At 40.8% G+C, this 24,352-nt stretch overlaps 2 protein-coding genes across 11 annotated transcripts in view; one reads left to right on the top strand and one right to left on the bottom strand.

Moving 5' to 3' along the window:
- The window catches only part of hook3 (hook microtubule-tethering protein 3), a 92,164-nt gene extending 72,511 nt beyond the window's left edge, over positions 1-19,653 (bottom strand). For 5 of the 6 annotated variants that reach the window (XR_009447247.1, XM_059654777.1, XM_048522395.2 and 2 more), the window contains exons 1-4: positions 19,459-19,653; positions 12,039-12,124; positions 9,193-9,265; positions 910-960 (exon numbers count right to left, since the gene is read on the bottom strand). Coding sequence is in view for 5 of the 6 variants with exons in the window: in XM_059654777.1 (XP_059510760.1) it covers positions 910-960; positions 9,193-9,265; positions 12,039-12,124; positions 19,459-19,503 (255 nt within the window). In the remaining variant the exon portion in view is untranslated. The remainder of the gene's footprint in view (positions 1-909; positions 961-9,192; positions 9,266-12,038; positions 12,125-19,458) is intronic. The other variant, XM_048522231.2, reaches the window with a different exon arrangement.
- Positions 18,940-24,352, top strand: part of rnf170 (ring finger protein 170) — a 56,604-nt gene continuing 51,191 nt past the window's right edge. For 2 of the 5 annotated variants that reach the window (XM_048522927.2, XM_048523021.2), the window contains exon 1: positions 19,794-19,999. The gene's annotated coding sequence lies outside the window, so the exon portion shown is untranslated. Of the gene's footprint in view, positions 19,001-19,793; positions 20,008-24,352 lie in introns of those variants that run through there. The other 3 variants (XM_048522833.2, XM_048522748.2, XM_048523110.2) reach the window with 2 other exon arrangements.

Below are 24,352 nucleotides of genomic sequence, written 5' to 3'. Positions count from 1 at the left end.
GATTTTAAAATTTACAGCTGAACAAACGGCCTATGGTAGAAGACAGGTTGTATCTACATGGAAGAGGGAGAAAACTACAAAATAAGGCCTTCAACATACAGATGGAACATTCCAAAAACGAGCACGATCTTCTTCTATGGGAACTATCTTTGGAAAACTACAAGGAAATAAGTCTAAAATTTACAGAATCTGAAACATAAAACAATGCTGGACAATTGCGGGCTTTTGTTGTATTCAACAATACCTGACGGGGTCATGCAGCACTTGTTTCCGTACATTTATGAAGCTTTAAGTATTAACATCTGTGAAATGAACCAAGAAATGGCTCATGGTGATGGTGGAGTGAGGAGCCTGTACAAAGAAATCCCTCGATCATAACTGGGAGAACATGACTTTTTAAAATAGCACCTTGCGTTCTGATCTCATCGTAAAAAACAGCACTGGTAAACATTAGAAAATAGCGTTTCCCAATAGCTGTGGGCAGCTGAACAAGCCTAACCAGAAAACCATACTGTGAATATAGTGCAAGAACTGGGGCACTCAATTTCGGATCATCATGCACCTGTGCAAGTACAAGACACACACACACACACACACACACACACACACAAACTCTCTATAGCTAAGACTGAAAGCCTTAAAATGTAGAGGGACTTCACGATTTACGAACATCCGACTTAAGAATACTTATGCTTTTGGAATATAATCCTATAAAGGGATGTATTAATATCAATTTTCAAGATTTGACAAACATTTCCTCATACTTATGAACAGCTATGTTATATCGTCCTGCATTCTGCTCCAACTTGCAGACAACTTGCAAATAGACTCAAGGACAGAATCCGTTCACAGCCCACGGACGACTTGTATATATGGCGATTATTTCTAAACATTTTCAAAATATCTCACCTCATGATAATAATCCATAATTCCTTTCAATATTTTCTTCAAATTGCTAACCTGTAAAGTAAAAATGTGCAAACATAATACAAAGGCAACTAAAAATTCATCAATTTAAGCAAGCAATTCCTAATAAAAAGAAAAAAAACTGCAAGGCTGACTGCATGTTTTTTCTTTGCTGAATATTAGTACATCACACCAGAATCTAGCTATGAGTAGAAACAAAAACACAAACTGCTGAAAAACTCAGCGGGCCTGGCAACATCTGTGGAGAGAAATCAGAGTTAACATTTCAGTCTGGTAACCCTTCTTCAGAACATAAAATACCAACTTGGCCAAATTACAGCGCATTTGATTTGATTTATTATTGTCACATGTACCAAGATACAGTTAAGTATTGTTTTGCTTGCTATCCAGGCAAACCATTCCTTACATAAGTACATCAGGATGATAGAACAGAATGCAGAAAATTGTTACAGCTACAGAAAAGGGCAGAGAAAAATCAACCTTAATATGAGACATCTGTTCAAAGGTCTAATAACATCAGGGAAGAAGCTATTCTTGAATCAAACTTTTGTATCTTCTGTCTGATGGAAGAAGGTGAAAGAGAGTACAACCAGGGTGGGAAGGATCTTTGATTGTGATGGCTGATTTCCCAAGGCAGCGGGAAGAATAGATGGAGTCAACGGATGGAAGACTGACTTGCGTAATGCACGAGGCTGCATTCACAAACTCTCTGTAATTTCATGTGGTCTTGGGCAGAGCAGTTGTCATACCAAGCTATATTGCATCTGGGTAGGATGTTTTCTGTTGTGCATCTGTAATAATTGCTAACAGTCATTGTGGCCATTCTAAATTTATTTAGCCTCTTGAAGAAAGAGAGGTATTGGTGTGCTTTCTTGGCCTTAGCATCAACATAGATGGACCAGGACAGATTGCTGGTGATACTTACTCCCAGGAACTTGAAACTCTCGACCAACGGCACCTCTGCACCATTCAGACAGACAGGAGCGAGTCCTCTACTCCGCTTCTTGAAATCGATGGCCAGCTCTTTCATTTTGCTGACATGGAGGGGGAGATTATTGTCTTTACACCAAGCCACTAAGCTCTCTCCTCTGAACTCTCATCATTGTTCAAGATCCAATCCACTACAATGGTGTCAACACCAAACTTGTAAAAGGAGTTACAGCAGAATTTGGCCACACGGTTGAAAGTATATAAAGAGTATAGTAAGGGGCTGAGGTGGCATCCTTGCAGAGCACCAGTGTTGATGATTTTCGTGGAGGAGGTGTTGTCACCTATCTTTACTGATTGCAGGTCAGGAAGTCATAATATCTTGGCTTACTGTCCACTATGCTTCAGAGTCTAAGTACAATCAAGCCCAAGGATCCTTTAGTAGAATACAAGGCCATAATGTGGTAATAATACAAACTGCAACGGAGGTATTTAACAAGATCTAAAAAAGTAAGTAATTAACTTTTTTAATCTAGTAGCAGACTAAAGGAGGGAAACAAACTGCCCATTCTTCTGAAAGTATCAGCAGCACTACAAGTTTTATTTAGATAAAATGGCATGAGAGGAGACTTCTTACCTCCTAAGAAATTGTCTAGATAGCTCCATTATTCTTGCACAGAAAGGTTGCTACAGAAGTTTGTTTTTTTCTAATAGAAATTTCCATTTTTAAATTACAAAATAACTATAATCTTATTTGATATTTAATCTTTTGAATCCTGAACATGATAGAGGGGAAATCTTTGTAGATTTGGTGGCAAAACACACAATATAAAAAGTGATAGGTATCAGCTTATTAGCTGGTAATATCAAGGTTACAAACTGAACCAGATAGGGACAGGATAATGGGAACTGCAGATGCTGGAGAATCCAAGATAACAAAGTGTGGAGCTGGATGAACACAGCAGGCCAAGAAGCATCTCAGGAGCACAAAAGCTGATGTTTCGGGCCTAGACCCTTCATCAGAGAGGGGGGATGGGGAGAGGGAACTGGAATAAATAGGGAGAGAGGGGGAGGCAGCCCGAAGATGGAGAGAAAACAAGTTAGGTAGAGAGGAGAGTGTAGGTGGGGAGGTAGGGATGGGATAGGTCAGTCCAGGGAAGATGGACAGGTCAAGGAGGTGGGATGAGGTGGTAGGTAGGAAATGAAGGTGCGGCTTGAGGTGGGAGAATGCCCTTGACCGCGTCTCCCGCATTTCCCGCAACATATCCCTAACACCCCGTCCCCGCCACAACTGCCCCCAGACGATCCCCCTCGTTCTCACATACCACCCCTTCAACCTCCGGATATAACGTTTCATCCTCCAACACTTCCGCCATCTACAATCCGACCCCACCTCCCAAGACATTTTTCCATCCCCACCCTTGTCTGCCTTCCGGAGAGACAACTCTCTCTGCAACTCCCTTGTCCGCTCCACACTCCCCTCCAACCCCAGCAGACCCGGCACCTTCCCCTGCAGCCGCAGGAAATGCTACACTTGCCCCAACACCTCCTCCCTCACCCCTATCCCAGGCCCCAAGATGACCTTCCATATCAAGCAGATGTTCACCTGCACATCTGCCAATGTGGTATACTGTATCCATTGTACCCGGTGTGGCTACCTCTACATTGGGGAAACCAAGCGAAGGCTTGGGGATCGCCTGGCAGAACACCTCCGCTCGGTTCGCAATAAACAACTGCACCTCCCAGTCGCGAACCATTTCAACTCCCCCTCCCATTCCTCAGACGATATGTCCATCATGGGCCTCCTGCAGTGCCACAATGATGCCACCCGAAGGTTGCAGGAACCGCAACTCATATTCCGCTTGGGAAACCTGCAGCCCAATGGTATCAATGTGGACTTCACCAGCTTCAAAATCTCCCCTTCCCCCACTGCATCCCAAAACCAGCCCAGTTCTTCCCCTCCCCCCACTGCATCACAAAACAAGCCCAGCTCATCCCCTCCCCCGACTGCATCCCAAAACCTGCCCAGCCTGTCTCTGCTTCCCTAACCGTTTCTTCCTCTCACCCATCCCTTCCTCCCACCTCAAGCTGCACCTCCATTTCCTACCTACCACCTCATCCCGCCTCCTTGACCTGTCCATCTTCCCTGGAATGACCTATCCCCTCCCTACCTCCCCACCTACACTGTCCTCTCTACCTATCTTGTTTTCTCTCCATCTTCAGTCCGCCTTCTCCTCTCTCCCTATTTATCCCTGTTCCCTCTCCCCATCCCCCTCTCTGATGAAGGGTCTAGGCCTGAAACGTCAGCTTTTGTGCTCCTGAGATGCTGCTTGGCCTGCTGTGTTCATCCAGCTCCACACTTTGTTATCTCAGATAGGGACAGGAACTACTTTTCCTTACAACAGCTTAACAACTGGCCAAGTTGTGACATCAGTAGTTTAAACAATTGTTCCTAGTGCAACCGGCTTAAGTTGTAGAAAGGCCTGGAAATGAGAGCTGACCAAGCCTCAGTGAAAAACTGTTGTTTAAAATTCACTTTTCCAGGTTATTTTTGATGCAATTCATACCAGTGAATGCAATTAAAACAGCTCAATCAGCAGAATTCTATCAGACTAAATTAAGCATTATCGTTTGTCTCAAAAAACTACCCTCATCAAAAGCAAACTTATCAGTTAGAGATAATAGGAACTGCCGATGCTGGAGAATCGGAGATAACACAGTGTGAAGCTGGATGAACACAGCAGGCCAAGCAGCAGAGGAGCAGGAAAGTTTGACGTTTAGGGTCGAGACTATTCTAACGTCAAACTTTCCTGCTCCTCTGATGCTGCTTGGCCTGCTGTGTTCATCCAGCTTCACATCGTGTTATCTCATTATCAAATTAGATATGCTCCAATTCTATATCCTGCCAAGGCCTTATTTCCAAAACATGGAGGAAGCTGTGAAATGGTGTCAATTTCTCCAGTAACTTAGTTAAAACAGCACATTTTTTCATGTCAGATTCCAGTACAAACCGATCTCTACAGCAGGCTGAAACTCAGGCACTACAAGCTGCATGCTACAAGTGAAAAGGATAGACGTATCCCAGAACTGATCATCTAACTCTTCTCCCAGGCACATTCTCATACAGAGTTTAAAAGTGCACATTATCGGCAGCTAGTCCTACTTTACCCCCATATCTGAAATTTTCAAGCATGTGTTCTGCAAAGCTAAACCCCACTGTCTGCCATCCACATCACAGTTCTTGTGTAGGTGTTTAAATTTGACTCATTTGACTAAGACCAAAATGGTTGTGGGCTCAGTTGTCACCCCAGAACTGTCAGCCTGTAACCCTCGACCCAACTCAATGCATGCCAAGGGCTAGTGCTCTGTTAGCGCAGCCGTCATTTAGAGAAGACTTCAACTAGACATTACACATCCAGTGGTGATATTCAAATAAGAGCAAAGGTGGCCTCCTGGTTTCTCAGTCAACATTTAACTCGCAATCCAGCCATAGAACAGTTGGTTTATGGGGTCATTTGCTCCCTTACTGCTTATGGAAATTTGCTGCTCATAAACTGGCTTCTACATTTCCCATGGTTAAACAGTAACTGCATTTCAAAGCACTAACAAGCTGTCAAAATATTTCCGAGGTACCTGAACGCACTGAACGCATCTACATTTTTAAAAAATTTCCACTAATCTTTTGCCCTTCACTTCAAAACTTCTGTTCTTGACCAAGCTATAAATTCTCATTTAAAAATCCCTCCATTCCTTGATAACAAAGTGTAGAGCTGGATGGACATATCAGGCCAAGCAGCATCTTAGAAGCACAAAAGCTTTTTGACGTTTCAGGCCGAGACCCTTCATCAGAAAGGGGGGAGGGGGAGAGGGTTCTGAAATAAATAGGGAGTGGGTGAGGTGGACCGAAGATGGATAGAGGAGACGGACAAGTTAAAGAGGCGGGGATGGAGCCAGTAGAGCTGAGTGTGGGTCAGGTGACGGACAGGTCAAGGGGGTGGGATGAGGTTAGTAGGAAGGAAATAGGGGTGCAACTTGAGATGGGAGGAATGGATAGGTGAGAGGAAGAACAGGCTAGGGAGGTGGGGACGAACTGGGCTGCTTTTGGGATGCAGTAAGGGGAGGGGAGATTTTGAAGCTTGTGAAATGACCTTGGCTTTGCAATTTGCTCAAGTTCAACTGCAATGCCCACCATTATCTTATGTACATGCCATTTCACAGTTAGGAAGTAGTATCCCAACAATTAAGGAGAGTCAGGGGGCAGAGTTGAGTATGGTAGGCATTACAAAAGAGAAAGTGCTAGAAAAGCTAAAAGGTCTAAAAATTGATAAATCACCTGGCCCCGATGGGCTACATCCCAGAGTTCTGAGGGAGGTGGCTGAGAAAACAGCAGAGGCTTTGGTTGTGATCTTTCAAAAGTCACTGGAGTCTGGGAAAGTCCCAGATGATTGGAAAATTGCTGTTGTAACTCCCTTGTTTGAGGGGAGATCAGGACAAAAGATGGAAAATTAGAGGTCAATTAACCTAACATTGGTTGTTGGTAGAATTCTAGAATCCATTGTTATGCTTGAGATTTCTAAATTCTTGGAAGTGCAGGGTCGGGTTAGAACAAGTCAGCATGGATTTAGTCAGGGGAGGTCATGCCTGACAAACCTGTTAGAACTCTTTGAAGAGGTAACAAGTAGGTTAGACGAGGGAAACCCAGTGAATCTATTTATCTAGACGTCCAAAAGGCCTTTGCCTCACGGGAGGCTGCTGAGTAAAGTGAGGGCCCATTGTATTCGAGGTGAACTATTGGCTTGGATTGAGGATTGGCTATCTGACAGAAGGCAGAGAGTTGGGATAAAAGTCTCTTTTTCGGAATGGCAACTGGTGACGAGTGGTGTCCTGCAGGGTTCAGTGTTGGGGCCACAGCTGTTCACTTTATATATTAATGATCTGGATGAAGGGACTGGGGGCATTCTGGCAAAGTTTGCTGATGATATGAAGATAGGTGGACAGGCAGGTAGTCCTGAGGTGGTGGGGGAGGCTGCAGAAAGATTTAGACAGTTTAGGAGAGTGGTCCAAGAATTGGCAGATGAAATTCAACATGAGCAAATGCGAGGTTTTGCACTTTGGAAAAAAGAATACAGGCATGGACTCTTTTCTAAACGGTGAGAAAATTCGTAAAGCAGAAATACAAAGGGATCTGAGAGCATTGGTCCAGGATTCTCTAAAAGTTAACTTGCAGGTAGAGTCTGTGATTAAGAAAGCGAATGTAATGTTGTCGCTTATCTCAAGAGGGTTGGAATATAAAAGCAGTGACGTGCTTCTGAGACTTTATGAAGCTCTAGTTAGGCTCCATTTAGAATACGGTGTTCAATTTTGGGCCCCACACCTCAGGAAGAACATACTGGTGCTGGAGCGTGTCCAGCGGAGATTCACACAGACGATCCCTGGAATGGTAGGCTTAACGCAAGATGAAAAGGCTGAGAATCCTGGGATTGTATCATTAGAGTTTAGAAGGTTGAGAGGAGATCTAATAGAAACTTACAAGATAATGTATGGCTTAGAAAAGGTGGATGCTGGGAAGTTGTTTCCGTTAGGTAGGAAGACCATGACCCGTGGGCACAGTCTTAGAGTTAGAAGGGGTAAATTTAAAATGGAAATGAGGAGGCATTTCTTCAGCCAGAGTGTGGTGGGCCTGTGGAATTCATTGCCACGGAGCACAGTGGAGGCCGGGACGTTAAATGTCTTCAAGGCAGAGATTCATAAATTCTTGATCTCATAAGGAATCAAGGGCTATGGGAAGAGTGCAGGGAAGTGGCGTTGAAATGTCCATCAGCCATGATTAAATGGCAAGTGGACTCAGTGGGCCAAATGGCCTTACTTCCACTCCTATGTCTTATGGTCGTATGGTCTTATAGTTATGTCAGTGTAAGAATCTTCAGCATATACCCCATATACCCTATGTTTAAGAATTGGTTTTCCTTACACCTCTAATTCTTGCACGGTTTCTCCTAGCCTTCAGACGAAGGTAACATACTGCTGAACATGGATGGCTCCAGCATTCAGTACCGGAGGTTTAGCAGTGAGGATTCTGAGTCATTAAATTATTCAGCGCAGGAGACTTTTTGTCCTATTGGGCTTACATCAGTCTTTTGAGGAAGAGTTACAAGAGCTCCAAATCCCTGCTATTCCCCTATAGTCCCATAATGTGCTTCAAGTTGATATTAAATTTTGTTTAAAGTAGTAAACATCGAAAGTACGTTCACCGTCCATTCGTCCATAACTCATTGAATAATTTTAAAGAACTATTTCTCCTACAGATTTCATTTGTCAATTACCTATTGTAGTTACTGAACCTGGACACGTGAAGTCAGCTTCTCCAGCCAGTTTATCACAGCATCCTTCCTCAATTTTGAATTGATTAAAGTCACTTTTGATTTTTTTTTGGCTCAAAGGAGGAAAAGTCAACAGCTTCTCTGTTTTCACCTTGCAATCAAAGTTCTTTATCACTGACACCATTTTAGTAAATCTCCGCCATAACGTATGAGCTCTTGGCAACCTTCCTGAATTGTGGGCCTGAATTGGACACACGAGTATAGTTGATGCCTAACCAGTGATTAGACCACTATTGTTATTTTGTTTCTGCACCTTAGTCCTGCGCTATATATGCCTCTACTTATGTCAAAATAAAACGATCGTCATCAAGTATCTCAAAACAAAGCCTTAGGTTTGTTGCAAATACCTCACTGCAGACAGAAATTGCCTAATATTTACACCACCAGCTGATCTTGTCGGTTTAGCTGACGTATGGTTTATCTTGGATAGACTTTGCAAAGTCCTTTCCATGGCTAGTAAAATCAATCTAATTATAGAATCCCTACAGAGCAGAGAAAGGCCCTTTAACCCAACGAGCCTGCAATGACCTTCTGAAAAGCATCCCACCCACACGCAGACCCCACCCTATCTCCATAACTCTACATTTACCCTGGTTAATCTGCCTAGCCTCCACATACCTGGACACTACTTGACTTCCATAGTCCAAAGTTGAGGGTAAAAACTACAGCACCCAGCGAAAAAACCACACAGGCACAGGGAGAATGTGCAAACTCCACACAGCCACCCAAGGTTGAAATCAAACCAGAGTCCCTGGCGCTGTGACTATGTTACTTGTGCTAATGTTACTTGAAAATTGTTCTTAAATCAGAAAATAAATCAATTCTTAGTTGCAGCACTAAGGTCTATGACATGCAAGTTAACTGTTCTATTCTTGCCCTCCATTCAGTTTTCTTCCGATTTTGCTCTATTGGGGATTTTAAAGTGAACTATGGAAAATAAATAACAAAGACAAATTACCTTTAGTCGCCAGTTGTCCCCCACTTCTGTCTTGATACGACTCATCCAGGTTTCATCAAACCATGATTGATCTCTGCAAATTGAAGACAAAATTATTTTCTTTTTAAAAATGCATGCATCAAATTAACATGTGAGTGCACATCGCACTTCATCTTGGATATTGATCAGTTGAAATATAAAGCATTCATGAAAATTCAAGAATTGTCTGAACCTGAAAATCAAAGTCACTTAATACATGGTTAAGTAAATCAAGTCACATTGAGAGGTTATGCTCTCCATTAAGATGCTGGAGGCACTTCTTCAAAAAGTGGAAATTCAAAACCATAGATAACTAAATAGAAGTCTGACTAAATTTACTGTTGGTTTCAAGTATTTACACCTTTTTGCTCTATAGGCTACTAGCAAACCTTTCAGAGACAGTTGGACCAAGTATGGCTTTAAGATGTCAGCTTTTCAGGAAAGAAACCTAAACTCAATGCTAAAACTGTAAATTTCGACTTTACTTGCTTTTCAAATTCATTTTTAGTCAATCATGAGATATGTATTTTATAAAACTCACTAAGATCTAAAAGTGAAGGACATGGAAAGTACAAACAGCTAAACAACCTGATTTAATAATGCTGAAGTTTAAATGAGAGTTAAATTAATAGAAATGAAGCTAAAATAAGTATGGAAAAAGAAAGCTGCTCCTTGATAAGCTAAATATTGCGTATACGTATCATGAAATTTCTATGAAATGAGAACAGTGAAATGCAGGGAAAACAAGCACAGGGAGAGGATCTAAAAATCTGTGTGGTTACATCATAATTGAGCCTCATCTTACAAGTTCTGATCAACTGCCAATATCAAACATTCCAGTATGCTCCAGGAATTGACCATATCTGATATATCAGATACCATTTCCTAAAACATATTTACCATAAATGTTTCTACTGGAAATAAAACAGCTTCCATAAGAACAAAAACAAATTGCTATAAAATCTCAAAAGATCTGGCAGTATCTATGGAGAAAAATCAGAGTTAACTTTTCAAGTCCAGCAACCCCTCTTGTTTTCAGTTCAGATCATTGTGCCTGTAATGTTAATTCTGGTTTGTATTCACAAGTGCTGCCAGACCTGCTGTGATTTTCCAGCAATTTCTAGGCCTTTTCTTATTTCAGATTTCCAGCATCTGCAGTTCTTTCATTCTTTTGTCTAGCTTTGAAAGGAATTAGCAGTCAAAGAACGAAAACAACTGAAGTGATTTTATAAGCACAAGAATATATATCCAGTTGCTTTGACACTGAAGTAAGGAGCTCAGGGTAGAGAACTGAGAAGAGAGGGAATTGAAAGGAGTATGAGAGGGGTGATGGAAAATGTAGACTTTTCCTTTGTAACTGTTGACAACCAGCTTGATTGAAAACTGCACTTGCAAAATGTTATGCATCACGAACTAGCACACTAGAAATCAAAGATAATGGGAACTGCAGATGCTGGAGAATTCAAGCTAACAAAGTGTGGAGCTGGATGAACACAGCAGGCCAAACAGCATCTTAGGAGCACCAAAGTTGATGTTTCGGGCCTAGGCCCTTCATCAGAAAAGCTTTTCTGATGAAGGGTCGAGGCCCGAAACGTCAGCTTTTGTGCTCCTAAGATGCTGCTTAGCCTGCTGTGTTCATCCAGCTACACACTTTGTTACACTAGAAATCAAACCTAGCTGTCCGTGGAATCACGACAAAGTTAAAGATTTTAAAACATATGCAGAATTTCCTCGATTTATCTGTCTTTTAGACCCAGGTGACAGGAAGTATGAGGCAGGTGCCACTACTTCACAAGAATTACTATTTATTACAAATAAAGTCTTGCTACAGATGAACAATTATAAACTATTAGCATACAGCACTACTAGTCAAAACCCTAGCCCACTTATACAAGTCCCTCTCTAATCGTGCATACATGCAAAAACAAACCCACAGGTGTCACAAGTTGAGGGAAAGACTGGTAAGGTAATTCAGTGGTTTCTGTCCACAGTATTTGCTGAAATGATACATTTGCTAACCAGAGAACCATTCTCGACCTTCCTTTGAGGTATTTTCACTAGAGTGCAAGAAGCATAATGTGACTGGTTCACACTTCTAATTGGTAGAACTTATAAGCCACAGCTTCCAGCAACTGGTAACAAGAAATAAATTGGCTATCTTCAGATTTAAGGTGCTTTTTTATTGTAGAGTTAAAAACAGTTTCTTCCCTTTTATAAAGAGCCCACTGACTCGAGCTCATCTGGAAATTGCCTTTCCCTAGTGCTTGAACTAACAGGTGAATAAACGGAAATAAAAGAACTGAGAATGTCGTAAATCAGGAACAAAAACAAGAGTTGCTGGAAAAGCTCAGCAGTTCTTGAGTAATAGTCACTGGACCTGAAATGTTAACTCTGATTTTTCTTCACAGGTGCTGCCAGACTACCGAGCTTTTCCAGCTACTTCTGTTTTTGTTCACGAGATGAATAAATGGCAATTGCAAATGAGATTGGGTGACTTGTTTTGAAGGAAGTGCAGTGACCTTTCAAAAATCTTTGTCTTTTAAACAGCTTTCTTCCCCCTATCTCCCAAATTTCTGTCCACAATCAAACATTCAGAAAACTATACAGACGCAGTGTTCACAAAGATTGGACGTTCGTGGACAAGCTGCGCACAAAGTACACTGAATAAACAGGTGCAACTGCATCTCAGAACTTGTTACTGCATTTTAATTCACAAGATATATATAGACTATCTGGGTATAGTTTGCACAGAACTAGGACTAAAAAATGTAAAACAAAGGATTATGTTCAGACAATAGAAAGACAGAATATTATACTTTCAAACTCACATTTTCTGTAACACTTGTGCCATCACGACCCCACTTGTCAAATCGTCTATTTTCTTGCATGGCACCTGCACACCAAATGTCTGGACCTTCGAGGCAAAAGAATTTAAACCATTAGTGTATGTATAACTTCACATTATTGTTTGATCTGAAGATTAGATTTCCATATTTTATGTGAGGTGATGCGAGTTATTTCCATTACTGTCAACTAATGAAGAATGTGCTATAATTATAATATGGCTTTCCTTTGCATTGTTGATTGTTTTTTGGAAGGTGGGAATAGAAGCTGTAAAGAACACATTAGAAGTTACAGGCTTCTTAAAGGAATGCGTTAATCCTTGACAATTTGCCAAACAGAAAAATTTGGAAAAACAATTCAAAAAGCAACATTTCTGTTGAATAACTTACTGATGCAATACCCAAAACAATCCCCTAAATAAGCCATCATAAACAAGTTAGCACTCAGGTAGACGACAGGGGATCCCCAATTTACAATCATCTAATTTATGAACTCTTGCATTTACAAACATAATCCAATACAGGTGTGTAATTTTAAAGATCCAACATAAGAATGTTTCATTGGATTTACAAACTGTTATTTTATATTGACTTGCATTGTGTTCCTACTTACGTATAAATTGACTTGCAAATAGACTCAAGAACAGAACCCAATCACAGCCAAAGACTGGCTGTACCTTCATCCATCTACCACCTACATTGCCACACATGCTCATTGGAGCCATTATTTATTAGTGCCATCACATTCACCATTGACTGAAGTGCACTTGAGAGTCTTCATTCCCTTCTTTATTTTCAGAATCTATTCCTCTAAGAATCTTATTCTCCTTTCGTATTTCCATTCTATTCACCACAGGAATTCTGTGCCCATCCAGCACATGCCAATATTAACATCAAATATGTTTTTAATCACACTGTAAAATGACACGAGACACTTTACAATAAAGTTAAAATGTGACAATTAGCCACATGAGAAACTAGCACAGTTGGCAAAAATGCTGACAAAGAAGTCACCTTTAATAAATGTTTTAAGGAAGGAATGTGAGGTAAAGGTTCAAAGATGTTTATGGAGGGATCTCCAAGGCTTAGGGCCATCGCAAATGAAGGGACACCCTTCAGTGGCGATCACAGTAAGGACAGAATTGAAGTAGCAGATAACTGAGCATTGGAAGCTGGAAGAAACTCTCGAGGTAGGAGGAACTTAGAGCATGGGCACACTTGGAATGATCTCATGCTTACAGAGGATACAAATGAGAGAGATCAAAAACCGCATGTTAGAATAGTGTTATCTCTAGAAATGAGGCAGGTGAGTTGAGTTGGAGTAGAATCATAAGATACTTAGTGTGGAAGCAGGCCATTCAACCCATTGAGTCCACACCAGACATACCACCCAGATGCACTCGTTACCTTAACCCTGTGAACTTGTATTTTCCATGGCCAATCCACCCAACCTGCACATCTTTGGATTGTGGCAGGGGGGTACTGGAGCACCCAGAGGAAACGCCACACAGACAGTCAACAAAGGGTTGAATCGAACCCAGATCCCCGATGCCATGAAGCAGCAGTGCTAACCACTGAGCCAAGGAATCAAGCAACATTACCAAGACTAAGTAGGCTCAGTTAATACACAGATACATGGCCCGATTATCAGCTTACAAGTCATTGCTGGTTCTTCTGTGTGTAGCACTCAGGTAATTTAATCCAGTCTAATTTGTACTACTACTGCTATAACCTAACCAACTACATAAATACCAGCTATTCTGCCTTGCTTACTGACAACTTATATTAACAACACAAATTTCACTAGTAATCAGTGAATTGATGTTCAAGGCTGCAAAACAAATCCTTAACAGGACTTCTTACAATCAGTTACGTCTTCACCCCTACTGTCTGAATCATTCAAAATAGTGCTCAAGGATTAGTGAATAGCAAACAAACACCGCTCTTTAAAGGGGTACTGGATGTCCAGAAAATGAGACTTAACAGCTATTGAACAAAATTGGAAAATATCTTGAACCAAGGCTAATTAAACAGCTAAGCAGATGTATATTTCAATAAGAGGGATGGAAACAGCGATTTATGAAAGGAAAGCTTATAGTCATTAGAAGTTCCAGTTAGCAATCCTCGATGTTTAATCAACCTTTTGGACAACAGAAATTTTTGCCGATGGTTTGAACTTCAAGATTTTTTTATACCGTACCATATCACATGGTTAATCCACAAGTTTGGAAAGCATGAATAGACACCAGGTTTAGAGGTGAACCAAATGCAAAGGGTGATGGTAAAGAAGCAAGAAACAACTAGATTGATGCCACAGGAATCAGTTTATAATGCCTATTTCAGCTGGAAGACAGAAAGAAAGCTGTGTAAACTTACAAACAGTACTAAACTGAATGTTTGTAAATTTTAAGCAATATCCAGGTGGCAAATTGATCAATTTAGGGAATAGGCTGTTAATGATAAATAACATTCAATGTAAATAAATGCAAAGAAACAAGATTGGGAAAGTAAAATAAACAGTGGGAACATAAACTAAACAGATTTGACTGCAGGACAACACAAGAATCTGATGGTATCAATGATATTTTACTAAAGCCAACATAGCACTGTATGGCAACTAAGTTGAAAGAAACCCAAGATGATTTAAACATGCATAGAAAGATAGCACATGAAAGTTCAGGCAACTTCAAGTTTGTACAAGGTACTGGTATGGTGACAACTGGAGTAATTTGTATGACTGTGAATTTGGCAGAAGATACAAGGTAGAAAAGATCAACTTAGCTGCTTAGCTTAAGACATCAGATTTATGCTTACCACATTTGGAAAACTTGCAACAGTTTATTCTGAAGAGGAGTTAAGTCAGAGATGTTAATTAAGATCCTTTAGAAAACAGAAGAAACTCAGATGTCATGCTCAAGATTCCTACGAACACTACACAAATTAACTTACAAAACAGTGGGGAATTTCTGGAACAAACACCTTTAAAGAAAATGTTTATCATAGCATTATCATTTATAATTCTTCATGGATCATTTAACCCTGTTGTGTTATACTTAAGTTTTGTTTGCTTTCATTTATTAAGTTACTGTAGAATGCTTCTCATCTTTCATTGTTGCCACAGTAATCTGTGCAACCCGTCCAATTGTGTTTATGATCAGTGCTAGCCCTTAGGTTATTGATTATGGGGTATTCAATAATTAGAATACCATTAAATGTCAAGATGATACGGTTAGGTTTTCTCATTGAAGATGATCATTGCCTAACACTTGTGTAACAGAAATGCTATCCAGTTCTTGATGCTCCTGGCATAGATAACTCCATTATCTGAGGAGTTGTCAATCCAATACAGCAAATGAAATCAGCAAACATCCCTACTTCTGACATTATAAAGGTCATTGACGAAGCAGCCAAAGGTAACTGGACCTAAGAATTTACCCTAAGGAACTCATCTAGCGGTGTAAAGGAGCTGAAGTGGTGGTGTCTATCAACAATCCTTCTCCTTTGTGTTAGGTTCAAGACAAACTAGTTTTCTTCTGAATTTCCATTTAGTTTAATTTTACTCTGAACATCCCTTGCAGTCAACTGCTGCCAATGTCATAGATAATCACTCTCACTTCACTGCTTGATCTAACAACTTTTGCCTTGGTTGGACAAAGGCTGTACAACGTCTCAAGACCAGCGATCTGACAGAACACAACCTCAGCATTAGTAAACAGTTCGTTGGTGAATTGGTACTACTTGGTAGTACTCTGTAAATTCTTCACTATTTTGTTGATTGAACAATAACCCGTTCAATCGGATTACTCATGCTTTCGTAGATATTTACGTGCCTGCAAACTTTGTATTACTTTGTTCAGTAGAAGCCAGTGTTGTATTCATACTTAGTTTGACTAAAGGACAGTAAGTTCTAGACCATAAGTCTCTTCAGGCCTGCAACCAGTTTTCTGTTTGTGTCCTTCACTTTTAGTGCATCTATTGCACTACCCATCCCATCAGCCATTCCTCAACTGCCAGGCACTAAGCTCTGAAATTCCCACCCTAAATCCCATACTCAAAAAAAAAACCAAAAGAACTGTGGATGCTGTAAATCAGGAACAAAAGCAAAGTTGCGGAAAAAGCTCAGCAGGTCTGGCAGCATCTGTAAAGGAAAAAAATGGAGTTAACATTTTGGATCCAGTGAGCCTTCCTTAGAACCAATAAGTTATAAAACCATTCACTCTTCTTTGACCAGTCTCTTAATTACTTGCCCTCATATCTCCTTAAGTGAATCAGTACCAAATTTTGTGTGACAAAGTCACTGTGAATTACCAATCATTTATTACATAGAAAGTGCTATACAAAGACAAGTTGGTGTTAGCAAAGGGAAGTAGAAACACTGGAGGAAGTGAAATAAAAATGTGAAATGACAGTACAACATCAGAGAGTTCACAGCCATTGACAAAACAGGTTGAGGCCTCTTTAGAAAAGAGACTTAAAGGGCAGAAAACACTAGAAATACTCATGTAAGGTAATCTTTTTGAGAGCAAAACCATGATAAAAAGTCAAATTTGAAATATTAGCTTATGTTTGTCTCCCCAAATGCTACCAGACCTTCTGAGTATTTCAGACTTCAAGTTATTTAAAATCCCTACCAAAGTATTTCACTTTTTGAAGACTGATACAATATTTGTTACAGGCCTGCATGCTAGAGCTCTGATAAAAGCTTTCAGATGTAAAATGTCAACTTCTGCTTCTGCCGTGACAGATGCTGGCAGACATGTTGAGCATTTCTATAATTTGTGTGGTAACATTATGGCTTTAGGAGATGTATTTTGTCTTTGTTGTTACAAAGAAAAGTTGACACAAAGGTACAGAGCAGTTTGCTCCAAAGCAAACAAAATAAGCAGCTTGTGAGGGGGTGGGACGTTTTTTTTAAAAAGTTGGAACAATAGAGACAACCTGAATGGGTGGGATCAAGCTCCCACAGAGCCAGGATTTTTTAAGTTTAGTTTCAGCCATCAGTAACAGTTGCTGGGGTCTTGAAGCTGCATGTGGATGTTCTTATTCCTCTCCCTATTATAGTTAAAAGCTGGGGCTCTCTTCCTGCTGCTAGAATTGCAATCTATTTTCCTGAATTTGTCTTTGCCGAGGGTGTGTTTACAGCGTGTTACAATATTGGAACAGTTATAGAGTCAGAGATAGGCAGCACAGACACAGACCCTTCGGTCCAACTCGTCCATCTTGACCAGATACCCTAAATAAATTTAGTCCCATTTGCCAGTATTTGGCCCATATCCCTCTGCACCCTTCTTATTCATAAACCCATCCAGATGCCTTTTAAATGTCGTAATTATGCTAGTCGTCATCACTTCCTCTGGCAGCTCATTCCACAATACGCACCACCCTCTGCATGAAAAAGTCGCTCCTTTGGTCCTTTTTATATCTTTCCCCTCTCACCTTAAACCAATTCCCTCTAACTTTGGACTTCTCCCACCCCTGGGGAAAGATCTTGCCTATATATCCTATCCTAGATTTATTTATCACATGTATTAAGTATAGGAATGCACAAGTACAGCAAAAAGTGCACAAAGTCACCATTCACTGGCACCCACTTGGTTACAAAAAGCAGATGAAAAAGATTTAACAGAGCCAAAAGATAAGCAAGAGAAAAGTCCAGATCTCAGAGTCCCAAGTCCTAGCTCCATAACAGTGTATGCACCACTCCAATCACTGTCGCCAGCTGCTGATGCTGCACTGGCCTGCACTTGCCGCCAGCATCATTCTAGCCCATATCCATGTCCCTCATGATTTTATAAACCTCTCAGGCCAACCTTCAGCCTCCGATGCTCCACTGGAAATAGCCCCAGCCAATTCAGTGTCTCCCCGTAGGTCAAACCCTCTAACCCTAGCAACATCCTTGTAAATCTTTTCCGAACTCTAATTTCACAACACCCTGCCTATAGCAGGGAGACCAGAACTGCACACAATACTCCAGAAGCGACGAAATCAATGTCCTGTACAGCTGCAACGTGACCTCCCAACTCCTATACTCAAAGCACTGACCAATAAAGGCAAGCATACCAAATGCCACCTTCACTATGAGATAGTAAGAATTGCCGATGCTGGAGTCAGAGATAACAGTGTGGAGTTGGAGGAACATAGCAGGCCAGGCAACATCAGAGCAGGAAAGTTGACGGGACTCTTCTTCAGGCCCTGACCCAAAACGTCAACTTTCGTGCTCCTCTGATGCTGCCTGGTCTGCTGTGTTACTCCAGCTCCACACTACATCACCTTCACTATCCTACAGACCTGCGACTCCACCTTCAAGGAACTATGAACATGCATCCCAAGGTCTCTTTGTTATATTAACTACTATTAATTATCTAATATTATGTTATGCATTTCACCAGTTAAGCTTTTTTTAAAATTTGCCCATAGTTTAAGTCATATAAAACTAAAGTGTCTGTTGCTTAACTTCAAGTAGTTTAACCAAGTGAATTGCATCTGTGATGCAATGCCTTGCATTTACCTTTAAAATAAGAAAGTTACGGCCTGGACTACCTTAATATATTTTGAAGGGGTTTGCCATAACATGTGTGTTTTAATTTCCATTTGCTCATGGGTTGGGTAACTATCTACATGGAGAGAATCATCTTACTTGCCGGAAATTTCAAAGCCAAAAGCTACAAACATAAGATATTTGCTAATAAATTCAACAAGGACACAAGAGGACATAATCGCAAAAAATTGGGAAATCGCGATCACAAAAGTGCCTGCAACAAATAGCTTACATTGTTTCAAAGGAAGCCAGGCATGAAGGAAAATGGAACAGAATGATTTGCTGAAAGGCTGAGAAGAGGCGGTTACAAAGGACAGAGATTTCGGTGCAGCATGAACAACAACGAACTAGATGGGCCAAACTGGCCGTTTCTACATCGCGTATTCTACGTAAATCGAAGTGGAAGGAGGTAGGGGAAAGTAAAGGGGGGGGGGGGGAGAAAGAAGAGTAATTTAAGCAGAAACATGCCGGTGATCAAAACGGAGGCATTGACACGGCGTTGATGAAAGCTGGTTAAACAACAGCACAGGCTGCACGCCGCCCTATCAGCTGACACATACCAACACAGAGCATGTCGATGCCGGTGACCACACAGCGCTGTCAACCGTATGCGCGGCTCCATCGGAACTAAACACAGGAAGTCAGTCTTTTGCCTTTCACTCGGTCTCTCTCGCGCATACAATGGCGAACGGGTCATTAACTACAGCGACAAAAGCAGCATCAGCCACAGGGGCCCCTCCTCAACTTCGTTTTAGGGCGATACACGGTTACGGAGGGCAGTCTTCGTTTTGCCGGTCTCACAGTCACAGGACACCGGGCCCCCTTACAGGGACGATCGCTTTTCATTTGGCTCTCGCCATTACTTACCCAAGTTAACAGGCTCTCGCACAACTCGATCCGGTCCACGTTCATCTCTCTCTTTTCCCCCGCCCTCCCCCTGCCACGGTCTCCGTCACCGACAACAAAGAAGCCGCCGCCGCTGCTGCTCGCGCCGCCAACCGCCCGAGGTGCGACAACGTCACCACATTCCAGCTCCAGCTGGACCCACCCGCCACCACGGCGCCTGCGCCCTCCGAACACTCGCCGTCACGGCGCCTGCGCGAACAACGCTACTCAGGTCCCGCCCTCCAGGACAGAGCCTGCGTCACCTCCCATCCTCCGTGATCCCAAGCCTCACCCCATTTCGTGTCATTGCGCTTGCGTGAACGGGTTGGGAGTTGGCGGCCTTTGATGCTTGTGGGTTTGGAGAGTTAGGAAAGTGACAGGTCGGCAGTTGGGCGGATTTTTGAGGCTCGGTATGACTAGAAAAAGGAAAGAAAGGGGCGTTCGTAGACGGGAACAATACGGACAGTAGCAATCTCACGATTGTTGAAAGTATCGACGGAGTTATTTCTCCTGGAAGGGACAGGTAACAAGGTGCGGCCTGCTGGTACCAAACCTCACCCCTTTCCTTTGGTAACCATACAGCTCGTTATGTTGTATGACCTCTTTTAATGTGGTTGCTTCTGAGAATTTCGCTCCTCGTACTGTTAGCAGGCGCAACAAGAGGAAATGTGACAATGAGAGGGTTAATCAGAGATTTGAAGAGAAACAACTGGAAGCAATCAGCAAGGCAGTCAGCTGGCAGCGGAGTTTTTTCTCTTGTTTTGTTTCCGATTTCGAATCTTCACATTTTAAACTATGAAAATACTCTCAAATACACCTTTAAAGTGTGTCTCATTCAGTATCTGCAGTATTATCTCCTCCATCCTTGTAAATATTTTGACAGGCTCATTGAACCGAGTTTTTTTTAAAGGAGCCATCTCCAAAGAATAATCAATTGGAAAACGTTTGCATCCTATATTTGAACGTTTTCTTAATTTGCTTGTCCTTGTTCAGCCCTGTTAATACTTGAGAAATGGTAGTTATATTCAGCACTAATAACTGAACTTGGAGATATTAGGTTTTAAAACTTTCGGTATTTTAAGTTGAAGGATATTGATTATAAGAAAAAAAATTTGCAATTTTTAATACACTTTTGTTTTGCTATACTCTCTTCAATGTACCACAGTAAGCCTCAACATTAAAAGAACATACCCACTGTACTGGTATAAATTTTATTTTTCTGATTTTCTGATATGATGCCTTTTAAGTGAGGTATTGATTCTTTTTGCCAAACTACTGTTTTCCCACCAGGTAGAACCCAAACAAGACAATAATGAACCCAACAGTCAAGTTTATTTTAGTGGAGTTGGGCACAAGTATCACAATTATATTGGAAATGGCTGGATGTATGTAGCTGTCAGCGCAAGTAGTGATGATCTTCCAATGGAATTCTGTTTTTTCCTGAGCAAGCAGAAAATTCAGAATTTCAGTTTGGATTCTAAGGACCATAAACACAAACAGATCAATGTTCAAGATATTTTCCACCATTCTGGCTGTTGATCAATAACTATTATTAGTGTAACATGCAATCAGATTAATCTGTAACAATTAATCAATAGCAATGGAAAACTGGGTAAAATTTGGAAAGGCTTTCTAGGAGGTCTATGAAATAAAATAATATAAATGGAATCTGTTGTTGTGATTCTGCAGGTCTGATACAAACAGCTGGCTGCCCTAGTTATGTGCAGTGTCCTGAATACAGAAGTGCCACAAACTAGGCAGTTTGTCAGCAATATTGTAGTGCAGACAAACTAGTAAACACAGTGGCAGCAACACCTAAACATCCAGTAACTGTGCGGTGAGTAAGCAAATAGAAGATTACAGCTGAAACTGTGCCAGTGTTTCCAGCAAGAGCTAGAGAGCTTTTTAGCATAGCGAGTTGCTGTGCAGTGAAGTATTCAACCAACATTTTGCTGAAATAGAATTGAAGAGAAAATATGTTTTCACATCACCAATCACACCAGTTTATAGTGTAATGAATAACACTGGCAACATTATATACAAGTCCTTTAACACTACGGTAATTGACTTTTTATTCAAGATATATAATAAATTTATTCTCCATTTAGAGTGATGAGTAATCCATTTGAAAAGAGATGATTGATGCTCCACTAATCAAACACAAACACTAGTCAAAAGCTGAGAAGACTCCCGTTGAAGAGCTTTAGGGACTGGGTTCCAGCTCAGACATATCACGATTACTATGTTATAAAATCATAGAGTTATGCAGCATGGAAATGGACCCTTCAGTCCAACTCATTTGTGCCGGCCAGACATCCCAGTCTGACCTAGACCCAGTTACTAGCATTTGGCCCATATCCATCTAAACCCTTCCTATTCGTGGACCCATCCAGATGCCATTTAAATGTTGGCATTGTACCTACCTCCACCACCACTTTTGGCAGCTCATTCCAAAAATGCATAACCTTTTGTGTCAAAAATGCTGCCTGTTAAGGTCCCTTTAAAATCTTCCCCCTCCCATCTCAAACCCATGCCCTCTAGTGTTGTTAGAGATGCATTCATCCAAGCAAGTGAGGAGTATGCCATCACTTTTGACATACACCTATGGTTAATGAACAAAATCTGAAAGCTTTGCATGTGATGATCTTTGAATTGTAACAATCTAAATCAAACCACGAGCATAACTCACATTATAACCTCTTGCAGACTAAGCTTTATAACAGCCATCATTTTTACAGTGGGATCACAAAATGTTATAAATGGAAGATACTTAGTTCCATTAAAGCTTCCTTCTTGGACTATGTTCTTTTAAAAATTATGTTTTTCCCAATGCTACAAATTCCATTTCACTTTGACGCTGGTTAATTCAGGCACTAATGTTGCTCTTCAGGGTTTTGTTTAAAACAAAAACTCAACCTCTCCTTTCACATTTTCCACACTATCTACCTGCAGACAAAAATATCTTTCAGATCACTTACATCTACTAAACTTTCTACTCTTTGGAAATCTTTTATCATTAAACTTAAGGCAATTGGAGTGACTTCTGCCGTTCCTCCTGTCCTTCGCGCACGTGCTGGATATTCCATGTTGAACCTTTCCCCAGCTTTGAACCGCCAACTAATCAACAAAATAGTGATTAGCATTGACCTTTCATTTCTTTGTGCCATACCTATTTTGAAAAATCCTATATACTATTGTCACATTTATTTGACTCTATCTTACGATAAAAAGTGTGTTTCAAATTACCCTTACTTTACTGTGTCACCAGAATATAATTTTCTGAATAGATCTCATTTAAATTAATCATGCCTGTCAGCTTCTGATGTCACCTAGGGGAGCTTTTCCATAGATTTACTACCAGTTCACTGGAAGATTTAGCATGGAAATTATAAAGCTCTGGGTGTAGATAGTTGAATTTGCCAGTAGTGTGTCATAGAGAGCAGAGGTCCACATTAAAGGATCACAAATTTGTCAGATAGAGTGGAGCATTGTGAGAATTAGAGCCAATCAGACAGCAAACACTCAAGGGTATTGAGTATCAGAGATTAATCCTGTTCGATACGTTCATCTGATGTCAAATAAAACAGCTTATTCATAGAATGATAGACTCTGAGAGTACTATCCACTTTGTCCAATTCTCCTAAACCTTACTGCTGTCTTCAAATGTTTCCTTTTCAAGCACAAGCCTAATTTGCTTTTCAGTGTTGAACCTGCTGCCACCATTATTCAGACGGTGGATTCCAAAATCAACATTATTTGTTGTATAGGAAACAAAGTGACTCATTTCCCTCAGGTTTTTTTACCAATTTTCTTAAATCTAGTCAGCTACTTGTGAGATCTTATCACCATAAAATATGCACTAAACTTTTCCTGCACCAAGGAGAACAAGCCTTGCTCCTATAGTCACTGCATAATTGAAGTCAGTCATCTGAGTGTCATTCCAGTCAACCTCCTCTATTCTTTTACCATGGTCTCAAAGCTATTCCAGATATGTGACATCCAGAATTGAACTTAATGTTCTTGCTGGGCCTTAACCTGAACGTTACTTCCTTGTTTTTGCACTTTTCTCCGTCTGTTTTCAAAGGCTAGGATCCTGTATTTTTCTAAACTTGCCTCACCATGTTGAAATGGCATTGATTCATTATCGGTCTTGTTTGCCAAGTGTTTGCTCAGTATGTCTTCAAATTTTGAAAATATGGAAAAGTCACATTTAGCTTCTCATTTGACATTGGATGCTTGAAATATGTTGGTTAAGCCATTGTACAAGAAACCATAGAGCATACCAATCAACTCTCATGAAACTAAGGTGCTTGGAACACTTAAGAATCAACTGACACTGCAAATCCAACAAAAGAATCTATGGATGATGGGTAGGCTGACTAGAAGTATGCATCAGAACTGTAGAACACATGACATTTTGCAAACATTTAAACACAATGTTGAAAAATTTGTAATATTTATCAAGACAATTTCCTTCTGGAAGCACAAAGTAGCAGCATAGTTTTGATTGTGGATGCTTCCCTTATCAAAAGTTATCATTTTCTATATCCTGTGAACGGCAACTTCATTTAGATTTGTCAACTAGTCTTTTTTGAAATATTTTACATTAATTGCAAGGGATTTCCACTGTGCATTCCTATACTCTCCATTAGCTGGAAAAAATGCATTGCTGCTCATATTATTTGGTCTAAATCTACATCTTGAATTTATTTGTAAGAATTAAATGTAGACTTAAAGACAATGAATGACTTGCGCAATCCTTATAAAGGCAGTTCTCATTTACTTCTGCTCACTCCATTTGGTGAGCCAGTGACAATAGATCACTGACTAAAAATTGTCAGCAACGAGAAGAGGGATTAGGGGACATCTTTTCAGG

This window comes from Stegostoma tigrinum, chromosome 1 (genome assembly GCF_030684315.1).
Source record: "Stegostoma tigrinum isolate sSteTig4 chromosome 1, sSteTig4.hap1, whole genome shotgun sequence".
NCBI classification, from domain to species: Eukaryota; Metazoa; Chordata; class Chondrichthyes; order Orectolobiformes; family Stegostomatidae; genus Stegostoma; species Stegostoma tigrinum.
This window is presented reverse-complemented; position numbering and strand designations above follow the sequence as displayed.